At 46.4% G+C, this 23,873-nt stretch overlaps 1 protein-coding gene across 4 annotated transcripts in view; it reads right to left on the reverse strand.

The window, feature by feature from the left end:
- CARHSP1 (calcium regulated heat stable protein 1) overlaps positions 1-23,873 on the reverse strand; it is a 41,787-nt gene that overhangs the window by 10,666 nt on the left and 7,248 nt on the right. For 2 of the 4 annotated variants that reach the window (XM_075164930.1, XM_075164933.1), the window contains exons 2-3: positions 7,935-8,127; positions 4,859-4,981 (exon numbers count right to left, since the gene is read on the reverse strand). In XM_075164930.1, the coding sequence (XP_075021031.1) occupies positions 4,859-4,981; positions 7,935-8,127 (316 nt within the window). Of the gene's footprint in view, positions 1-4,858; positions 4,982-7,934; positions 8,128-10,720; positions 10,824-23,873 lie in introns of those variants that run through there. The other 2 variants (XM_075164934.1, XM_075164931.1) reach the window with 2 other exon arrangements.

The following is a 23,873-nucleotide window of genomic DNA, read 5'->3' on the forward strand; positions in this document are numbered from 1 at the left end:
CTCAGCACCTCCTCCATCCCCATGCTTGCCAGCTAGGGTTTTACACTCACTACTCGCAAGCACATTTTGTCTTTTGTTCCGGAGAAGGGCGAAGTATTAAACGGAGAAAAACAAAATCTCACCACATTCAACGAGCCATAACATTTTCCTAGTGCAACTGTTTATACCAACTTGAGAAGCGTTTCCAACAAACGCAAGGAAGCGGGACTCGCTGTGCGTGCAGCGCAGAAGGCGGCAGTGAGCCTGTGGCTGGCACCTTTGGCTGGCTGGCAGGCAGGCACGGCCGCTCAGGTCGGCGTGCATGAGCTGGCTCTATCTGTCCATCTCAAGCATCATCGGTGTTGCAGTTGTGGAACAGGGCTTCAGCCGCAGATGCTTTACCCGCAGACGGGCCCAAGAAGGTGCCGTGAGTGCTGCCAGGAAGCTGCCACCACCTGCGGTGACCGTCACCAGAGCTGCCACCATGCCTCTACCTGCCACACGAGGAAGCTCAAAAGGAAACGCTACCACCTACCAGTGTCAGCATTTCCAGAGAACTCCAGGCTGCCCTGGTTAATTGTACAGTTTTGCACATTTGTACCTAATCAGTTAAAAAGGAGAACTGGCTCCAAGTGTTATCAAAACCCAAATCACATCTTCTCTGCAGTCTTCAGAGCCACTTGTTAAAACAGACAAAGCCACACAGACAAAAAACACCTTTAAAACCTGCATTTCAAGCTGGCATTTCTTATACTGTAGATCTACCCACACCTGACAAGTCCAACTTCACAGTAACGCAGCTTTGCTGCAAGTTCCACTCATAAAACATGTCCACATGCCCACATTCACCTTAAACTCTCACACAGATACTGAAATTTAAAATTTTGCAGATGCCAAGTGAAGAAGCTTTTGAATGCCACATATAGTTGACCTTATTTTTAGGCTAACGCTCACATGGAAATGGAAATGCCATGCTAAGTGTTATTATCTTACAAAAATAAATGGAAAGCTATGGGAAACAGACATCCCATTTCACGGAAGACATTTTCATTGAAGTGTAACCTTACAGCTCCCCAAAGCTTAGGGAAGAAAAAAAAAATAATTCCTCAAATTAAATTTTTATGTTTAAAATCATATTAATCTGCAAGATAGGCAGCTGGTCCCAGTGCTCAAAACCTTCACTAATCATCACAGCTTAGTGATAAACACAGAGGAACACTCTATCTTGCAGAATCCAAACTGGCATACAATTTTATCCACATTCCTGAAATCCTAGCTTTCAGGCAGAACTGATTCAGGAGAAACAATCCTCTTTCATTTCACAAGTAGATGCCTATACCGCACTGAGGCAGTGAACAGATTGATGTCTCTCTCACATGCAGCTCTAGCTGAGTAAAATAGGTAGAAAAGAATCGCATGATAAACACAAGCAGCATCTCAAAACTCACGCTACACAAACCAGAGTCATTGGAGTCCCCTGAGCCACAGTGATGGTTACAGAATGCTGCTGCGATAAGCAACTCCCATTAATAAAGAGCAATGTTTCTAATTCACTGTGAAATAAACAGAAATGAAAGGCATTATTAATTCATCTCGCCAGTGCTGCGTTGCATCAGAATTAAGACAGTGATACCATCACCCTCTAGCACTAAAAGCTGTTTCCAACCATTCAAATACACTCAGAGTAATTAAAGAACACAATGTGCTGAAACCTTCAGTACTTCAATAATAGCACTTTTTACTAACAGGTCGAGGCAGAAACATCAGCTACTTTTGAATTTAAGGTCTGAGACAGTACCTACATAAGAAACATTTAAAACAGCGGCCCAGTCCTGGTTCAATAGACAAAAAATCCCGTTGGCTTCAAAGGAACAGAATTGACCCTAGAAAAGCTGCACAAAGCACATCCTTCAGTTCTACAAAATTCACGTGAACTAACCTTGCTAAAACGTGTCTGAAGGAGCAAGGAAAACAGTCTTTGAACACATAAATGATGGGCTTAAAGAGCAAAGGCATCATTTATCTGCTGTGGAGATGGAAGGAGGAGTGAAGGGCCATATCGAAAGCAAGGGAGATGTCAGTTAAATATCAGAAACAATTAAGAGCCAGGTCTGTTAATTACCGGAGGAGATCACCCAGGGAGGCAGTGGATCCCCAGCACTCGGATTGTTGAGTGCGTTGGGTAAAGCATCTGCCAGAAAGGCACGGGCGCCTTCCGGCAGCAGACAGGAGAGGAGGTCCCCTCCAGCTCCTCACCTACAGTAACCTTCAGAGAGCTGCCGCACTGGGGAAGGACGGCAGCGTTCTGCAGCATGGCACACGCAGACAGCTCCCCACCCGCATGAGCATTAGGTGGAAATGAAGTAACCAAAAATGAAGAGAAGCAGCCTGGCCCAGCAGGTAGGGCACTAAGTGGAGACCTGGGAAGCCGGAGCTCAGGCTGAAGGCTGTACCCGAGCGGGCCAGAGCCCCTCACCCCCTGCCCACACAGCAGCTCTCCCCCCCCCATCCTTTATCTGCTCCAGCCTTCCCGTGCAGGGCGGCCCGAGGGCACGGCTGGGCGAGGGCGAGAGCACGCAGAGAAGTGGACATGTGTCAGCAAAATAAACATGCTGAAAATACATCAAGAAGCGTGGTTGCCCATGAGCTTTCACAACCTTGGTGTCTCGTTCAATAGTGTTTTTAGGACAGATCGAGTGGGTGGAAGAAAGGGGAGGGTGGCACGCCACATTCAGGGCACAATTACTCAAATACAGCTTATTGATGGCTCGCAGTCAAAGCATTTTGAAAGCATACGGGGTCGATACGCCAACTAGCACAGCCCACGAGAGGGGACTCCTGTGAGAGGGGGCCTCTCGCACAGGCCACCAAAATCACAGCAGACAAAAAGTGTTTTTCATAATGTCATGAAGGATTTCAGTATAGGAGACATACGGGAGTCTTGAATAGCCAAGCAGAAAAACATCACTGAAGTTTCTAAGAGTTATAGCTGATTGGAGGGAGATTGAGGGTAGGAGCAGTTAGTGTACCCAGAATCAAGAACTGGGGTTTGGACCCAGAGAGAAAGATGTGTTGGGCTGTAGGATAGGAATTGGGGAACACCTGAAAGATCAGTTCACGTTTTGTGTAGACAAACAAAGGGCAGCCCCAATCAAGGGGGTTTTAAAAGGGTTAATTTCACATAACTGAAGAAAATTTTCCCGAACTAATTGGAAGAGAAAATGTAGAGGAAAAAAGACAGTTCTTTAAAAAGAATTCATTAGAGGGCTGAGAATTCAGTTTGTGTGAGAGGGCTGTTTTAACTAACACCTTGCTGATCAGTAACTGTATAGGTCAGACTAGATGTTCACAGTAAAATTTTTAAACTGTGATATAAAAAATGTTATTTTTAAGTTATTCAGAAAATAAGGAGAAATCGTGCATTTGTATTAGACGAAAGAAAAAGAAGGTATTAAATAACATTTCCTTGGGTTGAACATGTAAGTCAGACCACTCAGCCCATTTGCACCCACGAGTCCTAAAAATCCTTGGCTTGCCAACACCCATCATGCAGTAACGTTTCAGAAAACTGGAAGAAGGCCAACGTGCTCCTTCTCCAAGGACACGTGCTACACACACAAGCAGGAAAGATAGCCGGGGCAATGTGAGCAACTTTGGTAAGGCTTTTGTTGACTTATCACTGGATAACCACTCCAACGAACAAATAAGGATTATACAGCTTCAGCACTGTAACAATATGTAGACTAAAAACTGGTGATAGATCTAAAAGAGGTTATTGGAGAATAAACACTGAGTAATCTTAATACACCCCCTCGGAGACCAGTTTCAGCCCCCATGCTGGTCCACACTCAATCTAGAAACAAATATAAAATTGTCTATTTAACCTTGCAGACTAGCCAAGCAATAAATAAGACAGTGCATGACGGAGCGCGACCTGGACCCCTTGGCAGGGCCTATTCAAGTAGGAGGTGCTGTGGTGCAACCAAGTACGAAGCCATACATCTCGGAACAAGGAACGCAAACGCTGCTGTCGGGGATGCCAGACTGTATCTGGGACCGCACCAAACTCTGACGCCGCAAAGGATGCTGAGGTCAGAGCAGATAAGCAACTCGGCAAAAGACCAGGGACAAGAGGGCTAATGTGATTATGGGATGTGCAGAAAGAGAAACAGAGCAGGAGTCTGGAGGAGATTTTATCTCCATACACTGAAAGTATGCATACAGTGTATTGTTTTAAAATCATATTTAAATTCTACAGCACGCTTAGAAAAGAGACTGGAAAGACTCTTTCAGGCTGGAGAAAAAATTCTCAGTGAGGGACTTGAAAAGCTTAATCTGTTTAGTTTATCAAAAGGTAGATTCAGAGGTGATGGTTCTCAGTGTGTTCAAGGCAAAAAAGTGGAGGTACTAATGAACCCTTTAACAGAGAAAGCTTTAGCTATAACTGCTCAAAACTGAAGCTAGATAAATTCAAGGAAGTAATAAAGTATAACTTTTCTTAAAGTAAAGGTAATTAACCTGTAGTTTAATAATGGTACAAGCAGTGCAAAATAAAAGTAGTGAATTTTCAGTGTTATAAATCTTTAAAACTGGATACCGCACAGATGATTTGCTTCAGGTAAACACCAAGTTTCTGGGTCTGGGTGAAACTGCACAGCTTATTCTAAGAGATTTGACAGGATCATCTTCTAGTTTTTAACTCAACAGATTTATAGTAATACAGGAAAAGAACAGCATCATCTATCACTGCCAGTAACATCTGCGTAACTCCTCTTTGCTGAGGTAAGGCTGACAGATTATAAACTATTCTTGTACCCGAAACGTCATTCATTAAGGCAAACCAAAGCTCCAGCCTTCCTCGGCCACCCAGACGACTTACTCAGAGATGTGTACGAAGATGTCGGGCCCTCCATCTGCAGGGGTAATGAAGCCATGGCCTTTGGAGCGACAGAAGCATTTACAGACGCCTTTGTAGATGGGACCCTCCGACGCTCTCACAGTTCTGCAAAAGGAAGCAGAGAGAGAGCGGTTCACTGCGGGGCGCGGGTGCGACAGCTTCCAGGAGTGTCAGCCAGAGCACTCTAAGCAAAGGGCACGATGGTCCGAATACTCACGCCCAGGGAATACACTCCTCTGCAGCGGCTCTTAATAGCCAGTTTCATACACTGCACACGTTTTGCCTGTAGCCTTTTTAAGGGAGAATGTTGTTTGCTAGCGTTATAGTCCATCAGTTGCCATCTTGAATCCATCTGCTTTATCACCCTGCCAAATTTTCTTTTGGACACTATACTAAATGTAAGCATCTTATACCTTTCATGAGCTCGGGAGTACCAATGTGCACCCAGGTGTTGTATGCGCTTTCACAAAAACAGTAAGTGTGTGCACGTAGTATCGAGAGAATGCAGTGCATAAAGACATGTATAAATGTGTACACACGTATGGATACACATATACACACACCCCTTCTGCATGCATGTCTATCATTACCCTGCCAGACTAGGATCCAGTGAGGTCAGTATTTCACCTCCAAATGACTCCAGCAGGCTACGAAGCCTAACTGGTGTGCATAACACCAAGACTCAGGACTGATCTCCTCCTCCGCTGTCATGGGACCTGTATTTTAAAACAAGACAGATTTGAAGACAAACCTTTAGGATGACTTACTACCACCAAGAAAAGACCTGCGTGAACTATGACCCATCCTGAAAGCTGCCTGATTAAATCCTTTTCCCTGTCAAATATCCTGAGTTTAATCTCCAGGGACCCAAACTCACTCAAATACTTTAATTAATGAAGCCAACTGTTTTAGACATCTTAATGAGGTTTACACAGAGGCATTACTAGATCAGGACCTTCTCACGCCGTGACTATCCAGTAGGTTGCTTCCGCGTTAGAAGAGGATTTCGGTGCGATTCTTCCAACTCAGTAAGTGATTGTGTTGCCATTTGGTTACATGCATCATGGCAATTTTGACATCACTTTCCCAAATGTTTAAAGTTTACTGAAGTCTAAATAAAATCACTAAAAAAATGTGGTAACAGCTCTGCTCCTTAAGTCAAACTAACACTAAAGAAATAGTTGAAAGTGTTAAAGAAAAAAGAAATCTCATTAAATCACTTCATTTCCAGCTCTATAAAGCTGTCGACATACCTGATCCCACAAGTGCTTGTTACACAGAAAAGCACTCACTGCCCTAAATAAGCCATTAAAGTTCAACTGCATTTTTCAAGGAGATAAAGCACTGTGGGGGATAAGGCCCCACACTTGCCACGAACCAAAATTAAATAATCCCAGTGAATAATAAGCCACTGCCTGTCACATTTGTCTTTTCCATACAACTGTGGGGCCAGAGCTCACCTAGAGCTCCTCTTGTTTAAAGAGGACACTAAAAAAAAAAATAAAATTTAAAGCTACTTTGATTTTCAGGGCAAACAAATACAGCAAGATTCCTACACTAATTAATGATTAAAGAACTGTGGAAGCCAAATAAATTCTTTAGTCTTGTAAGAACCAGACTAGGATTAACAGCTGAGAAGAATTACAAAGAGTTCATTATTAACACAGCACTGAGGCGAGCTAGCTTGGAACTGCTTTTCAAGGGCAATCCCAATTACCAAGTCAATTATGTTCCTTTTAGCAATCTACTTCCATTACAAAGTTTAGGGCATTTGAAGGCTTTGGGAACTGACAACATATAAATTTTTCTTCTGCTGCTGCTGTTCTTTTTCGCCTCATTTTGAATACAGAAGTAATAATACGAAGCATCACTGAGGCTGATGCTACTTAAATCCGCATGGATAACTCTTGAAGAAAAGAGCTGGGTAACACTGCAAGAAGCAAAAAGGAAAAAGCACGCAAACTAGATTAAGCAGCACAAAATAGGCTAGCTGCGGGTTTGAGACCTTACTTCCAGTGTTTCACTTGGCGTTGCCAGACCTCCCTTACACAGAAGTAATTGCAAGACTGTGGCAGAAGTGCAATGGATTGACCGCAGCTTCCCGTTACACCCTCAGACCCTGATTCAAAGGCCACTGAGACTAACAAAGAAGCCCACATTGCCTTCTGCAGGGCAGCACCTCACTGGGAGACCCACCACAGGCAATGGGAACTTTTTTTGCAACGGCCAAACCTTGCAATACCATCCTCTGCTGCTGCGCTGCAGAGGAGTCCCCTTCGGGCGGGGGGCTCCCAGGAGCCTGCACGGCACCACGGGGCCACAGGAAAGCTCAGGGAAAGCCAGCTCTGCTGTAGGATCACTACCTCAAATAACTACAAATAGCAACAACCCTCACCTCATTTTATGGAAAACCTCACATAACCTTAGAGAATCAAAGAGATCAGGGTTCATACCTTGAAAACCAACGTATTCTTTTACAGGTCTATTTGAGCAACCTTAAGATGGAGATATGAAAGCTGAATCGGAAAAGGAAACAAGCCCTCTGAAAAGTGACAGGGTCATGGACCATCCCTAAAATGTAACCGGGCTGATGAGCACAGGTGTCAGGAGTGAAAGAACTAAAACCTCCAGTGAGATCTGGTCCAGTGCTTCAGGGGCAGTGAGAAGAGAGGTTGTGCCAGAGGAGGAGGTGGAGCTGATGAAGAAACATGAACAGGAACTGGTCAGGAGACACAACCCAGCATTCTGAAGTGAAGCAAAGCTTCAGACAAGAAACTGTTTTGAAAAATCTCAGTGCATTTTCCCCTTCCTGTAAAACTCTGGTCTTAAAGAGCGGAAAAGACTTTGAACATCCTTTATGCAAACAGAGCATTAAAAACCTACAGGCAATTTGGACTAAAAGTCTAGTGGCCTCAGAGTTTATGGGAGAAGAGATGGCAGTAAAATACCAAAGCATCTTCCAGATACAACCGTCCCTCCCCACTCCCTTCGCCTCGGCAGGGTCCGGTCATTCTGCCCAAAGGTTGTGTCTATGAAATGCAGGTTTCCCAGTACTCACGCTGAAAACGTCCTGGTCCGTCGGGTGGGCAGCGGGCTGGGGATGAGGTACCCTCTCATGGGCGATGGGGAGCGATCTCTCGCCCTGCGGTTTTCAGGCAGATGGAGAGAACTGGGTGAGGGTGGACAGGTGGGGGACTGCTGCGAGGTGGATGAAGTGGGCTCAGAAGACATTCCTGATGCCTGAGAAAAACCTAGAGAGAGGAAGAGATCTGAGTTAGCCCAAAACAGGAATTGTCATAAAAGTCACAAATTCTTCAGCTGATGATTTTGTAAGAATACGACTCACTTCCTGCAGACGTACACACGGACACAGTTGCACCAAGCGCTCCTGCTCTGCGTCAATGAGTTCATTTTATTTATTTTTAAATCTCACAGCTTTTGTAAGCTCTACGATGAAGCTCCACTGAAAACAGATTACTCCACAACTAACACGTATCTGCTTACTCCTGCCTCACTCACAGGCGATGGCTCCTGAAGCAGAGCTCAGCCCCAACACTAGGTATCAGTGTGCCCATGTGGCTCCCAGGCAGATGGGTTTGACCACTGACAACACAGAGGAGCCTCCTGCATCTGCACACTAACACACGTTACAAGAAAAAAACACTAGAAGAAATGCTGAAATAAAGGCTGCACCTCTGCTGCTGGAGGTTAGTTTTGCTGTGCAATCACCAATGCTAACTTCGTTGCTGTTGCTCAGCTATTAGCACAGCCCTGTCAGAGCTCGTAACACCTTCAGCTTGACTGCAAGAAGAAAATCATACGAGTGCTCCTTAATTCACTTCAGACAGAGTCAGACAGTTAATTTTCTCTGCCAAGGACAGGAACACAGACAAAGCCGGGAGGCAGTGGCTGACTGCGAGGAGGTGACCCCTCCAGCCTGCAGAGATCTGGCAGTCCCCTTTGGTAGGTCTGAGTCTGTCACAATCTTCCAGCAACTAGGAAGCCAATAGTCCACACTTGCATTCAGACCCCCAGCAGCCCACGTCAGATTTGCTCTTATTCACATCCTACAGGAGAGGAGGGACAAGGTCCCTTTCTCAGCACACCAACAGCAATACGCATCTCGCCACACAACAACCAAAACTCACAGAATCCATGGAAAGAGAAGGACTGATAAGAAACAGCAGCACTTCTACATACACGAATGCATGGCTTACAGGTGCAGCAGTGACAGAAAGAAGAGAACTGCTCTGGTATTACTGTGCAAGTCCCCATCCGCACTGGAAAGGGAATAAGCTGTACGAAAACAACCAATAACCGACCACACTCTTACTTAAGAAAATCTCAAAATATCTGGATATCTGGATGAGTTAGCAAAAAGTGTAGCGATCTGGGTCAAGAAAATATCATGAAGGCAAGAAAAGCTGCCTTTAAGACCAATAGTTTCATTGAACTGAAATCTCTCACATCCATTACGCACCCTCCTTTTGACACCTACACTCCCTAGCCCATGAATTATGGAGTGGATCCTTCATATGACATTTGACAGATGCAGCCTTCTTGTCAATGACAAATTCTCATTATTTCTTCCCGAAACTAAGGACTAAAATTAAAAAGGCCTCTTAAGAATGAAGTCACCAGGGAACAAAGGCTTTTGTGTTTAATTGCTCAGGGTGCTGAGAAGGTAGAAGTGGATAGTCATGCTCCCTCGTGTACCAGCTTGAGCTTTCCACGCTGTTCTCGAGAGCAACAACTCAGCTGAAAACAAAACCACAGCTTTACGGATGGCGTTTCAAATACGGATGGCGTTTGCCACCCACGAGCTAATGCCCTGCCCAGCGTCACGGCACAGCGTTCAGCTGAGACCGAGATGACAACACCAAAGGATCGGGATTTTCCAAACTTCCTCTCCCTCCAAAGACACCTGCCGTGCTGGCTGGTACTGAGGAAGACTCCCAGATTTCGAAAGACCTCGCCTTTGGGGGTGCCTTGCTTTCCACGAATGCATGTTTGACATAGCAGGACTATAATAAGTCACAGGACAAATAAGAGGAAACAATTAAAACCTCACTCTGATAAGTCAGCACACATGGTCTGGCCTTTGCACAAGTGAAAATGCAGCTTTCAGAATCGCACGCTTTCTCTCCTAATCTAAATATAAAACAGCTTGTCAGGTGACAAGCAAAATGCAGAGCTATTCATCCATCCACAGCAATACAGTAGAGCCAACCACAAAGTACTGCCTGTCCCCTTCCTCAAACAAGGGTAGAGAGGCAGGAGAATTTTCCCTCCTTTCTTTAAAACACAGATGAACCACAAAAGTATTTACAAACGAAGAAGGCTAAATGGAGTTAGAAGTGTGCTAACATACGTTATTGTTCCCATTTATGTTATTTTTGTGCCCTCTGCTCTGTAAACATAAAATAAAACAGTGATGTAGGACATTCAGTGCCATTTCACTGTACAAATACCCTTTTTGTTCTCTGCCCACGGCCAAAGTAGATGAATGGCCTCAACTCTCATAATTTCTATTACACAAGTCCTAAATCGTGATCCGAGCTTGGTGAGAGCTGATACACAAATGCACGCAGCTGGAGGCAGCCAGGAGCAGCTACGCTCGACTTCACACCCGCTGCAGCGAGCGAGTACAGCTCAGAAGAGGAGGGGATGCAAACGAGCAACCATGGGAAGCCTGTGGCTACGCTACAGCTCAGCAACATTCTATATGGGCACGTATGCTGCACCACTGCATGTGCAAGTGCACTAGCACATCCATTTGATTCTTGAGCTTCTCCGACAACCGTAAAAACCAGACGCAATGAAAAGGACTGGACACTGAATTACCAAGTTTTACCGTGTGCACTGCATACAGTGGGATGACAGCAGCTCCTGCCTCCTGCGAACCTCCGCTCAGCTTGCTCGGTGCAGAAGGTCACTTCAGCTGAACCTTTTCGAAGACAAAGGTGGAGTTTAGCTATTTCAGTTTGTTCTGGTGTGGCCACTGTCTTGACGTTGTTCGTACAGGGATTAACTCATTTCCACTGGCAGTGCTCTTGAAGGAGCAGAAGCGCTATCCCCACTCGCAGCGCAGCTGGAGGCACTCGGAGGCTGGGCAGTGCTTACGCAGGAAGCCTACAGCAAACACCCAAACCGAAACCCCACGCCCCCAGCCCTCCCAGCCTTCCCCTTCACCCAAGTTTTGCCTTCCAAATGCAGTTACTGGTAGCCGTCAAAGATGCTTTCCAGATGTCACCCTGGGTTCTGAACCGACCCTCTGCAAATGAAGAGTCACCCCTGGGACTCAGACAGCTGCCTACCGGCCCTTCCTCAGCAGCCGCAAATACCTTCCTCTCTTCCTGACCAGCTGAACAAACCTACCTTCTTACGTCTCTCACCAGCCCCCCACCTCCCACCCTGTTTCCATCAGTCCTCCTCTGTCTCTCCAGCCCAGCCACCACTCTCCACTTCCCCATGGGGAGGAGGACGCCACAGGCAGCCCAGACAGCGCCGACGGAGCATCCCGCCTGCTGCGCCTTGGGGAGGCAGCCAGCGCTTCAGAGCAGCAAATCACAGCTACAGAAAGCCCAGCTAGGGCAGAGGTGAGGGACAATGCAGACAGTATCCCTCCTCTGCTTGCGCCAGCAAAACATTTGCCTTCGGGTATTTACATGACGCAAGGCGGTGATATTTCAGGCTCTTTAGGAAACTCCAACCACGTGCCACCTTGCCCTTAAATCTGCCCATATTTCAACATGCATCATTTATCATTTCACCAATATGATTTTTTAGTTTCTTTTTTAGACTGTAGGTATGCACCGAACTAAAATGTAAATAAAATAAATCACAGAAGCATCATGGAAACAATAGACAAATTTAACATTTCAAAGAAAAAATACTATTTTTTTTCAGAACAATTGGCCAATGTGTATACAAAGAGACCCCAAAATGTAACCGGTGACCTCCAAAGCACAGAGTGCAATACATGCTGGAGAAATTTCTGAAATTCTCCACAAAATACTACCAAAAAATCTATTGAAGTAATTAAGGTTGGAAGTATGTAAGTGCCACCATCATTTCTCTCGCTCTCTCTCTCTCTATATACATTTTTTTCTATTCTTCTTTAAGTCTACTCCATACCTCTGAAAATACCCTAAAAATAGGAGGTTTGGGGAAGTTATCCATTCTGACCAGCACAAGCTACCACGGAAATCTAGTCTCACTTTTAATTAAAGGAAATGCCTGGAAAAAAGTCCAAACGGATAGGGCAGGGTGACAGACTCGAGGAAATCTCTCCGTCTGTGAACGTTTTTTTTTTTCACACAACAGACATCGCCACACCTCCAGCAGGCACAGAGCTCACCCCCAGCAAGCATGGCTCTGCGGGCTTCTGCGCTCCAGCAGAGGGAAAAAGCTCCTTCTAGCCTCCCTCGCCTGGAAACCACACTGTCTGCAGGAGCTGCTTTCAGAAGGTACCGCGGTGGTCTATGAACAGGACAGCACTGGCCACACATGCCTGGAAAACCAGGCCTTTCCTCAAAGAGAGAGCGAGGTTTCCGTACCCCAAGAGCAGCCGCCTTCAGCTGGGTTTTGCTGGAAGTTAGCTCTTTCATTTCAACCTCTGAAAGGAATGTGGACATCTGAAAATTTGTTTGTTTTCTGGGCTTTCCTTGGATCTAGAAACAACATCAAGAACTCTTTTTAAGTGACTCACTTTTAATGTCCTGGTTTCCAAATTCATTCTACACAGCTGTATTTCTTTCCTTCTCTAAGGAAGCCGTGCGGATAAACCTCTTCCGCTGACAGCTACAAGCTCTTCTCAGCAAGAGAAAAAACACGGCTCGATGGCACACGGTGAGCGCTACAGAGAGTGATTCTGCTCCAAAGTGCCCTTTCCCGACAGTAGGTCCCTTGCTCTCACCCAGTGAAAGAGTGATGGCACCGGGACCCTCTGCTCCCCGCATTACCTTGCCCTGATGAAGGAGAGGAACTGGGGGTGCTTGGCTCCCAAGGGTGCCCCCAGTTCTTCTAAAGCAGCTCCCAGCTCCCCCGCACCTCTCCGAGGCACCTGAGCACCCACTCACCCTCAGCACCAGGCCACAGCACTGCTCCCACCTGCAGTTTCTGTCCAAAGCACCTTCTGGCACTCGGACCCCAGCGTACGCAAGGATCCCAGCGCCACAGAGCATCACAGCACTCCTCCCGCGTCACAAGTCATGCACTTGCAAAACACACACAATTACAAAACAGCTGGTTCAAAAAGCTTCCCCTTCCAGCTTTGTTTGCATGACTAACTTTCCACAATTAATACTGGTATTTCAATTAACGCTGAAACTCAGAGGAGTTGCGACATGCATGTGACGTGTCAACACAAAGGATTACGGTATAAACATTACGCTCTTAGAGGCTGCAGAGGAGTGCCCGCATGCTGTAGTGATTTGGCAGTCAATGGAGACCAGGACATTGCCCAACCGTCCCCATGTCCAGTAAAAGCCTAATTATAAGGTAAGCAAAATACAACAAGGAAAATTCCTATTGCTTGTCTGTGCATACACGTTAATTTGGATTAAAACAGGATTGAGTTTAAGCAGCAACAGCTATTTCCAGGCAGTCCAGCAGTGAACACCTTTTCCCCAAACACTGTGGCTGCCCTTCTGCTCCTCCAGCGAGCAGTTTGCTGCGCCTAAAAGCAACGCTGCCCGCGCAGCACAAACTCACCCCGCACAGCAGAGACCACAGAAAGGGGTGGGAGGGGAACTAAGTCATCGGCAGCCTATAACATATATTGATAAAGGTGAGGAATTCTTACAGTCCAGTATTTTCCACTGTTCATGTAAGCTGCCAGATGCACTTAAAAAATGCATTTAGATTAAGGAACGGAGTGGATAGTAAGACTAGGTACATGTTTCAACTGGTTTATGGTTATACTGAAGGATATATGGTGATACCCTGTGGCTTATCCTATCAAAAATACAGAGGAATCAAGATCCTCTCTCACTAGAAATCCAGTATTTGCCGTGATTGATGCTGCATAAACTTCTCGCTCCCAACTACCCAGAACAGAGAGAGCCAGGGTCCTTCGCTTGTAAGCAAACCCAGGAGGCCGTAACCAGCTGCAGTGTGTCGGCTGCCGCAGGCGGTAGCGCTCGCTAGGATTCGCCTAAAGGGAGAGCGTGCACAGTAACAAGGAGGACCGTATTTCATCCCACATCTTGTCAAAAGGTATTTCAGTGGGAGCAGAACACAACAGCACCCAGCAGTAAGGCAACTTCCTCGGGACAACGCTGGGCAGCAGTCGCCGCGCTGGGAAGGGCACAGAGCTGCCCTGAGACCAGCCACCTCCCCTCGCCCTCCCACAGCACAAGTCCAAGACTTCAGCCTGCTTACAAAATCCCACTTATCTAACTCTTTTTGTTTAAATAGCAGATTAAAAGAGATGGAAAACTCTCCCCAGCTCATGGCAAGCCTGGACAAGCCATGACAGGGCCCAGGCAAGCATCCTCCTCTGGGAGCTCTTCCCAAGCAAGGATGAAGATGGTGGTTGAAGATGATGGGGATAATTAGTGCATGCTAATCAGGCACAAGTGTTGCCCAGTGACTTAAGTTCCTGCACACATATATTATTGGCTAATGTCATCAAGTATTTAAATGACTGTCACCTGTAATGCTGTTCACTTTGCTTTGGTTATCGCTAGTACAAACCAAAAAGTCCACAACAAGGCAGGGACAGCAGGAAGAGGGGGGATTCTCATGAGCACCCGCCATGCCCACGCTATCATGGCTGCAGGGACAAGGCCATGAGAACAATATGAGAAGGGCATGGAAACAGCAAGAGAAAAGCGCTGTGGCAGCGGCTCTGGGAAACCCTGCCTTATCAGCAGGGGGAAAAGTCTGCGGCGCTGCAAAGAGCGGGCCCACAGCATGGCCAAGGCTGAGGCTGGAACAGGCTGAGCTGTGCTCTGCACCGGAGCTGCTGTCCGCACGGCGTTAGCCTGTCCTCTGCACTGAAACCCACTCCCATGCGGTCAGCGCGGACATCTCCAGCATCAAGCCACGTCGTGGAGATGTAACCTTACCTGAAATGTTAGCCCACGGCAAGTCTGAAGATTGTGCGTACAGCTTCATTTCCTGGCTCACGCCAGTCTGCAGGTTACAGAGCACCACACCTGAAGTAAGTCCAGGAGACAGACCTGCACATCAGCCCTTGCAGTGCCTGCACCTGAGCAGGACACAGCAGCCTCTCACCACCCAAATAGGGTGGGACCAGGTGGGAGCCACCACAGTGGGGACGAGCTGTTACACCAGTCCACGTGCTGCTGGGGCAGCTAACGGCCCAGACCCCAGCCAGTCCAAGGCTCGGCTGCCAGCAGATCGTGAATCATCACTCCTGCACTAGCAAGATCACGATGCTGAGCCAGCACAAGCCTGAGGGGTGATGCATCTTGCCTTGCTTTCAGTCTGCCAGCTGCTTTCTACATGAACTGCTAGTCTACAAACCCGGTTGTTTCTGTAGCAGCACAGTGACACTGTGTTGTAAAAATCACTGCCGGCAACACCCGCGCTGCCAGAGCCAGGAGCAGAAGCAGGTACATCAACCCCCAAAGCCTGCTCCAAGCACTCTCTCCCTGGAGCCAAGTACACAACATGCCACCTCCAGTAGCAAAGGTTGGTTTCCCCAGATATAGGTTAGTCTTCACATGTCCCATACGGGCTGTAATAAAGGGACAGAGAAGTGTGAAGGGAGACGACAAAAGGACTTTTGCAGTGAAATGGGGGAACATCAGGATGACTGTACTCAGTCTGATGCGGGTAGCCAGGTGTGGCTGCCTAGGTCAGAGTTAAGTATAAGGTGAGTACACAGTGGTGCTTACCCTCAACATCTTTACAGCATCCTGGACGTACAGTTAAAATAAATGCCAAACTAAAGGTTGCATAGTGGTATTTAATAACCTCCTATGAGTTTTTTCAGGCTCTTCCTGAGCTCATATAATCTTTTGGCACCCACAGTATCCTGTGGCAAGGAGTCCCACAGCTTAACTGTCATGAAAAAAAAAAATCTCCTTTTAGTGGACAGTGAGGAGTAGCCCTTTTTACAGAGAAATTAAGAAAGGACAGTGAGATCAAAAGACAGACCATAGCGAATTAGGTAAGAAAAGGAAAGGGAAGGGCATAATATGCAAGGGACTGAATGGGAAAGAAGCATTAGCTCAGAGGAGCACATAGGGAAGGGTGCAGGCTTATTTGTAAATCAAACCTTAAATTTTCCACCAGAAGTGACATAAATGGGATAGAGAGCAAGAGGAGCTACAAGCTGCTTCTGGTGTTTACCCACCCCACCCCCCTTTTAAATTTGTACGTACAAAAGAAAAACCTTATGCCTTTTTAAAACACATCTTAGCACTTATAAATCACTCCCCTGATTTGTCACTTGAATGGCTGCCATTACTCTTTATTAGACGATAAACCCTACTAGTATTGAATATTTCTAAATATTTAGCTTGTCAACAAGTTAGCTGGTTTTGGCCAGGAACCAGATATTATCTATTCAATGTTTTATGGTTTCCAGAACCATTGGTACAGAACCATTGTACTGATCACTCCAGACTCCTGCTCCCTTCATCACGCCTCCGTTAGCCATGGCTGGGAACTCTGTTCTTGGATAGCAGAGGCAACGTTTAATACATCTCATCCTATTCTTGCTAAACAGACTCAATCACAGTAAGCTTACATATTTCCCAGATGAAGTACAATATATGGCTGAACAGGGAACAAGGTGTCCCTTCCAGCGCCTGCTCTCGAGCTCCGCAACTCAGCTCTTCCTTCAGTGCTTTCGCAAGTCTGAAGCTCCCCCTCTGCCATTACTGCCGTGCTGTGAATTTATTCCAGGATTTATTTGATTTTGGCAGAAAATATTTATACCAAAACATGAGAAATATCTCACATATCTTGTGTCTAAGCGTCTCAGGGATCATCTACAAGGCAAATGGGCTTATACAGTGTCATACTATTATAAAGAATAGTTATACATATGTAAATCCCTAGGCACTTTTGAGAAGTTCTCCCTTTTTCAGCCTCCTCTCACATCACAAAACTTCAGTCACGATTATGGGTGAGTTTGTTCATGCGCAACTTTGAGCCTTTTAAGGCTACTGAAATCCCCTGAAATATTTATGTGGCTCAAGTGTTACTCGGAACAATTAGTTCACTGTATTTCCTCCCTAATCAACATTTTCAATAGGGAAAAGCAGTTCACATTACCAAGATCTATAACCATGGAAATTTATGAGGCATACAAGTATTGGCAAAGGAAAAAATAATCCTCTGAGGATATTTCATCTGCCAGCATTGCAGCAAAAGGCAGATGGCAGGGAGCAGAGTCAGAAACCGCTCACAAATAACTTGGATCACCACACCAGTACTGTGAGGCTCCCACAGACCCCAGACTCCTTTTTGCCAGGCCTGGCTCTATTTTCTGGCTGTCCCAATGCAAAGGCCATCTCCCAGTCTCACTGCCTGACACCTCCCATGCATATTTTAAAGCATCTTAGTCTAATAACCTGAGTATATTTCAATTAGATATCTCGGAAATCAATTAAACAATTAATCAACTTGTGATTGAGATGTCATTAGGAACCTGCATCAATATCAATTAATGACCAACAGATAGACAATTTACTGAAAGACTTTAGGAAACAGAAAATCTTCTGTATCTGACACAAGAGCGATTTCTGTTGAGCAACAAAGAAATGCTCTTGATTTCCATTAAAGCCTCCTCCTGTCCTATCCTGTCCCACAGTTTCCTACCTGCATCCTACTTCCCAGGCTCCAGCGGCACAACTGCTCCCTACACAAGGGGCTGCACCCACAATAGGTTCTCCTACCACACAAAGTTTTAAAACTACATTCCACCTGCATTAAAGGTTAGCAACTGGCTTCATCACTCCAGCAAAGACGGCTTGATGAAACGCATATTCAGCCTATGCTAATTGACTGAGCACTCAGGGGTGTAGAAACGCACATTCCATTAAAATCAAACAAAAGGAAACATTTTTACACACGCACACACTTAAGACAGGAGACGGGATGACAGACCTAAATTTTAGTGGAGAAAGTTCATATATATATGCTTATAGACCACTGGCCCATTTAACAATTGCATTTCTGTTTTTCTCCTCCCCTCCACCATATTTCTCAACCCAATTCACAGCGTATCTCACCATGCTGTACTCAAGCTTGTGCTTGTGACCCTGAGACCCCCCTCAGTGTCCTCATCTCCTCAGCTCTAAAGCGGAGGTAACAACCTCCTTCGCAGCAGCATGGTGAGGACCAGCCGTGTCCGCACCTTTGGATTCAAAACCCTGACCGAGCCGCAGAGGTCCATCAGGCTGACGACAGCCAGCCTTGGTTCCCTGCTCAAATCCAGAGTCAGTCTCTCTCCAGGCTGGATCATACCGCTGGAGGGGAACTGAAAACAGACTTCTTGCAAACCAGCTGAATAGAGGGGGGTGATGCTCCCTCGCCTTCCTCTGCCAGCGGGCAACTGTGCTGCGCCTCCTCAGCCTGCGTCTCGACTGTGCAAGGCTCCGTTACTGCTGAGCCCTGCCCAGCACCTGCCCCTCCTGCGGCCGTCGTCTCTGCCCCGCAGCAGCAAGCGGAATGCAGCACACCCACTGCCAAGGTGCCTGTCCCAAGACCAAAAATCCTCCCCGCGAGAAGTTCCATTCCGCTTTTGGTGAAAAGGAGACTGAGGCAGTGGATCTTCATGCTCTGCATTCCTGAGCGCCGCTCACAAGCAAAAGTCATACTCATGCTCCAACGGCAGGGCAAGTGCTTCATCAACACTGTAAAATTAATGCTCACTTCTTGACTCTCAAGCTGAAATTTGTGTCTTAATGTAACTAAAATCTATAGGATAAGCACTACGTAAATATATACATTGCACAGATCTGTTTTTTCTTACATAACCAAACTACTCGCAAAACAGAAAATGTTGCATTTTACCTTACGTCTCGTTAGACCTCTCCTCAGCTCAGCCTTGGCTGAGCACAACTATCCCCACTGCGAGCTGCTGCTTTAGGTAGATCTGTGTGGTCTGCTGCACTGACAAACAGGTAGTCCCTATATGGTGTAATCGAATCTGTGATTGCGTGAGTAGTAATGCAGCCAAAGCACACACCCACAGCTCACAGCCTCCAGAACTGCTTCAGGGACAGCAGCCACTTCAATAAACACCCCGAACCCTTTGGAAAGTACACGTTATACAAATCTTCCATCACATCCCCTTGGCCTGTTTTCCAGTTTGGAAAACATCACTGGAAATACACCTTAGAATTCTAGGAAAAAAATTCTTTTTAGTCTCAAGAATGGCTTACAATACCAATACTCCAGCAAGTCTACTGTAGGCAGTGCATCGTTCTTAGCCGACTAATGTGAAAATGGACCTACAGGGAGTTTGATTGCTTTCCCCGATTACCATGTGTGCACAAACTTGTCTTTCTTGCTCAGCACATCCACTCTCTGCGTTCAGAGCCAGTAAAATGGCAAAAGGAGTCGTATTGTGTTTTACTGCCTGCAAAACCGCAGCGCCAGCACAGGCACGTGTGTGAGGCTTGATTTCGTGCCTACTTACACATCAACAAAACTATTTACCACGCTGTGATTTTGAGAGCCGTGGCTCCAGTGATGTGCTGGAAGTGTACGGAACAGGGCAGAGCTGTCCAGAATCACAGATGCTGTCACTATTATTTATGTCTACTGTGTTAATGCTCAAAAGCCAACACAGACCAAAGCAAGGGAACAGGCAACATAAGCTCTTCAGGGAAGGTGAAAATCAACTGTTATAGTTGGAAAAAAGCAGACGAATCTTGAGGTATGTATGTTCTTCAGGTATAAAACTAAAAATCAATAGAGAAGCACATGTTTAACAGAAAATCGTACTAAGCATTGTATTAGAGCAGCCACTACCCCAAAGAGCTGTATCTACTTCAACTGCAAACACAGAGCAGGACACACAAGCAGAGCAAACACTGCACACAGCGATGGCAGTAGTGCCTTTACGAAAGATTATTTTGATTCAATTTACCTGTTTGGTCATGTGCTAATAGTTACATGACCTTAAGAAGTTAACATTTTCCAGACTTGCTCGCTAGGAGCTGATAGCAGCCTCCCACGTGCACGTAGCCGCGCACCAGCAGCACAACTAGACCAGACCTACTAGCTAGTGCCAGGGCTCCTGCACCAAGCCTGGTGGAAGGAGCCAAGAAACTGGCCAAACCTAGAAAACCACACGTACTGAGGACAGGGTGCAGCAAGCAGGGGGGCACTGGCAGCCAGCTGGCGGTCTTGACAGGGACGGATGAAACCCAAAAGCAAGTTGGGCTTCTGCCTGCCACCCACACCCAGAGCGCAGGGCGAGCAGCCCAGCTGGGAACAAGCCCCGCGCACACACCACGGGACACGTCAAGGGTGGAGATGCTTCTTCAACGCAGCCTCTCACACGGGGCTCTCTGGGAAGTGTTTTCATACATCCAAGATACGCATCCAACACCCTACCCTGCGAGCTGGGACCCACAGCCTCTCCGGCCAGAAGCAGGCAGGAATCACACTTGCAGCCAGGAGGAAGGGGCTGCTGGGGTGATCCTTCCTACAGCAGCCCCAGCACACAGCACTGGGGTGCAGTCCTTCCCACCAGGGTTTAACACAACGCACAATGTACAGGAGTGACACGAAGCTGAAACAGACCCACAACCAAGAGAGATTCGAGATCAGCGAGAAAACGAAGGCAGGGAAATGTGTAACAGTGCCTTCGTTATTTTTATGTAGACCAATGTTTTGCATGAAACCTGGTCTTACACATGCAAGAAACCTCAGGTAAGCTCGCACATCCGCCTGCCTTAGGAGCAAGCCGTAAGTCCAGAACAAGTCATGTCATGGCACTGGGAAACCAGGTACAGGCACGTCTGGTGGGTTCACCCTGGTCTTGGTGGCCAGGAGATCCCAGGCTGCACAGCTCCACATTGGTGGGGTACCAGAGGGAGAGTGCATCCCGGGATCTGTGCCAGGGAAGAGGCAGTACTGCAGCCCAGCCACACTAAAATGTTTAAGAACAAATTCAATTGGGATCCCAGACCTCAATTATACCAGTCTAGCAAGTGTCCAGCAAAAACACTTTTCTCCCCACAGGGCTGTGATAAATGCCAAGACAGCTCCGCACTACCTTTGTTTCTCATTTTATTCCTCTGGAAGGATTTTCAGGAGAGGTTTGTCTACATGAAAAGCCTGAGGGATGGAAGGGTGGGAAAGGTCAGCATGTGAAAAACTGACAGCGCAGGCAGCAGTATGATGACACTGCGACCCTGGGATGCTGCCGGCAGCTCTGGCAGATTCAGCCTGGCCTGGCTCCAGCAGCGAGTTTCTTTCCTGAAGTCCCTGCTACTGTGGGTAAAAGACACTGCAGTGTATTTCTTGTCCCCAGGGAGAGACACCTTTCTTGCCTAAACCTGGTACTGGGGAAAAGTAAAAATAAAATTTTAAAACACAATATATCAGAAGACAGTAGAGCTGTACAGATACATATAAGGATAGATTTTTCTCCTCTAGAAATCTGTGTTCTAAACATTGATGAGAATAATTTTTAGGACTCTGCCAGAGTTTCTGGGATAGGGAAAAACAGCCTTTCTGCATGGAAACAAAGTGCATGTTTATTCAGAAACTGAGTCCTGTGTAAGATCACTTTTCAGACACACTTTCTGTAACACCATAAAGCAGAAAGTGAATACAAATATTCACTCTATTTACTCTCTCCCCTACCAGCAAAATGAAAACCCACCATGTGAAATACTTTGAAATATTTTAAGAAATCCTCCTACCAGTCTCCATCACAAAAAGGCTCTATGAAAAGGCTATCACCATGTTTCATAATCCCCATTGCTAGATTTTCTCCAAGTGTTGGAGGAAATAGAGTCACATTCTACACAGCCGAGTAAATTCTGCCTTTCCTGGCTGCTGTCGACAGAGCTCCTGGTCTGGACATGCCACTGCACAGACAGGCACTGCCTTGCTGAGCTGGGTGAAAAAATCCAAATCATTTATTTACACCTCAGTAACAGGTGTAAACTTTGTAAACAGGAAATTCTTTTACATTGCTTTTTGGCAGTTTCATTTACCCTTTTAAGTAATTGTCAAGAAGTTGCAATCATGACCATGGTTTACTTTAATCAAGTAACTGACATCATAACTGAAAACAAGCAAATGCCTTTGACCAGCCTTCTGAAATCATATCACGCAGAGAAAGCCACCAAACAATAATCACTGAGAAGGCAGGAGCTCATAGTCCATATCGCTAGAGTGCCTTGGTCAACCTGACTGGCTGCGCAATGTAAACAAACCAAATGTTAAACAAGTACTAACATAAAAAGAAAATTCCTCCCCAACTAAACAGGCAAGATTAAATGCTGATTTCTTGGACACAGACTACTTTTTGTCTGCACAGTCTCTTAAATAGCAAGTGGCAAAGAATTTGAAAGCTTGGGAAAAGCAGCGCTCCTGGAAAAGTTTTAAGATGCAGAGTTGTGCCTGAAGGAAAGCAGCGCGACTCCCCATGGCAGAGCTGCCGTGACAGAATACACCATCCCTCCCATCCTGCCCAAAACCTGCGCTGGGAGGGCAAGGTGAATGTCAGATGCTGGGTTGGCCACAAACCTCCCTACTCCTTATCCCAAACAGTCAACTGCATAAACAGTCTTTTGGAAGCAGCGGTTCACACTCGGATTCTCAGAAGTTTTTGTTTGTTTGTTTGTTTTGTTTTTTGGGTTTGTTTTTTTTTACTGTTAGTCATCAAAAAGCTGCAATTGCAGCAGGCAGCTGTGTCTCCACACCAACTGGCAGTCTGTCCTCCACCACGGGACACATACACCACTGCTGATGTGACATGCAGCACGCTACACGCGGCTGAGCAAGACAGAGACCCATTGCTACAGGCTCCTGCAGCGCAGCGCGGGAGCGCTCATCACGCTGGCCACGCTCCGCTGGTGTCTCATGGCTGCAGCACCATCAACGCTCGACCCAGCTTGGCTTCCCACCCCAGCTTCGCAGCTCATAAGCTCCTACTCAAAGTAGCACCAACACGGGATCAGCCTTAGCTCTTAATGCTCTGCTACTTCCGAAGTCATACGCTGCTCATGAGGCATGGCAAAGGACCAGCATGGTTTAATATTCAAGAGAAACTACCAGGTCAAGGTTCTCCGTTTTCCTTCGTCCCACACAAAGCGGTCTGTGATCAGATCAGGCACAGAGCCATCGGGGTAAGGAACACGGCCATGCAACGTGGCACCCACAGGCTTACTTGCTTTTTCCAGAAAACTGAAATAGAGCCCTTCCCTGCAGCGCTGCTCTCGGTGGAAAACCACCCAGGGATTTCTGCAGGTTATTTTGTTCTCTCTGTGCCTTTATCCCTCCACTACCTGATCACCTTTCAAAGGGAGGCTGCAGCTCAACCCCAAGTTTACCTTCCCAGGCCCCGTTGCTAGGCGAAACGTGTGGTCACAGGGCACCAAAGAGAATTATTACCCGACCAGCCCAGCGAGAACCCAAAGGCCAAATTCACATTTGCTGTCCTTGAAACACCCTAGTATTTAAACATCTGTCGAGACCTTCACCCTGTCTCCAGCTCCTCCTTCGAGAAATGCAGAATTCAAGGCGCGTGCTAGATTAGCCTGTGAAGCCTAACACTCACACCATGGATAAAGGGTCAAAAATTTAACGTTCATTTCTTTTAGACAACTATTCAGTTTCCAAATTGCATTAATAATGCAGCAACCTCTTAATGCAAGTGTCATTACCCCCAAGATACTCAATCATTATTTAAAAAGAATTTCTTAGGTTACCTCATTATTTATACATATTTTAAATTGACCCAATGAAAAAAGCAGGTGTGCAACAGCCTCAAATGAACGGCAAATAACCAGCAAACCTCTGAAATCAGTCAGTAAGACTATAGCAT

Source organism: Calonectris borealis, chromosome 16 (genome assembly GCF_964195595.1).
Source record: "Calonectris borealis chromosome 16, bCalBor7.hap1.2, whole genome shotgun sequence".
NCBI classification, from domain to species: domain Eukaryota; kingdom Metazoa; phylum Chordata; class Aves; order Procellariiformes; family Procellariidae; genus Calonectris; species Calonectris borealis.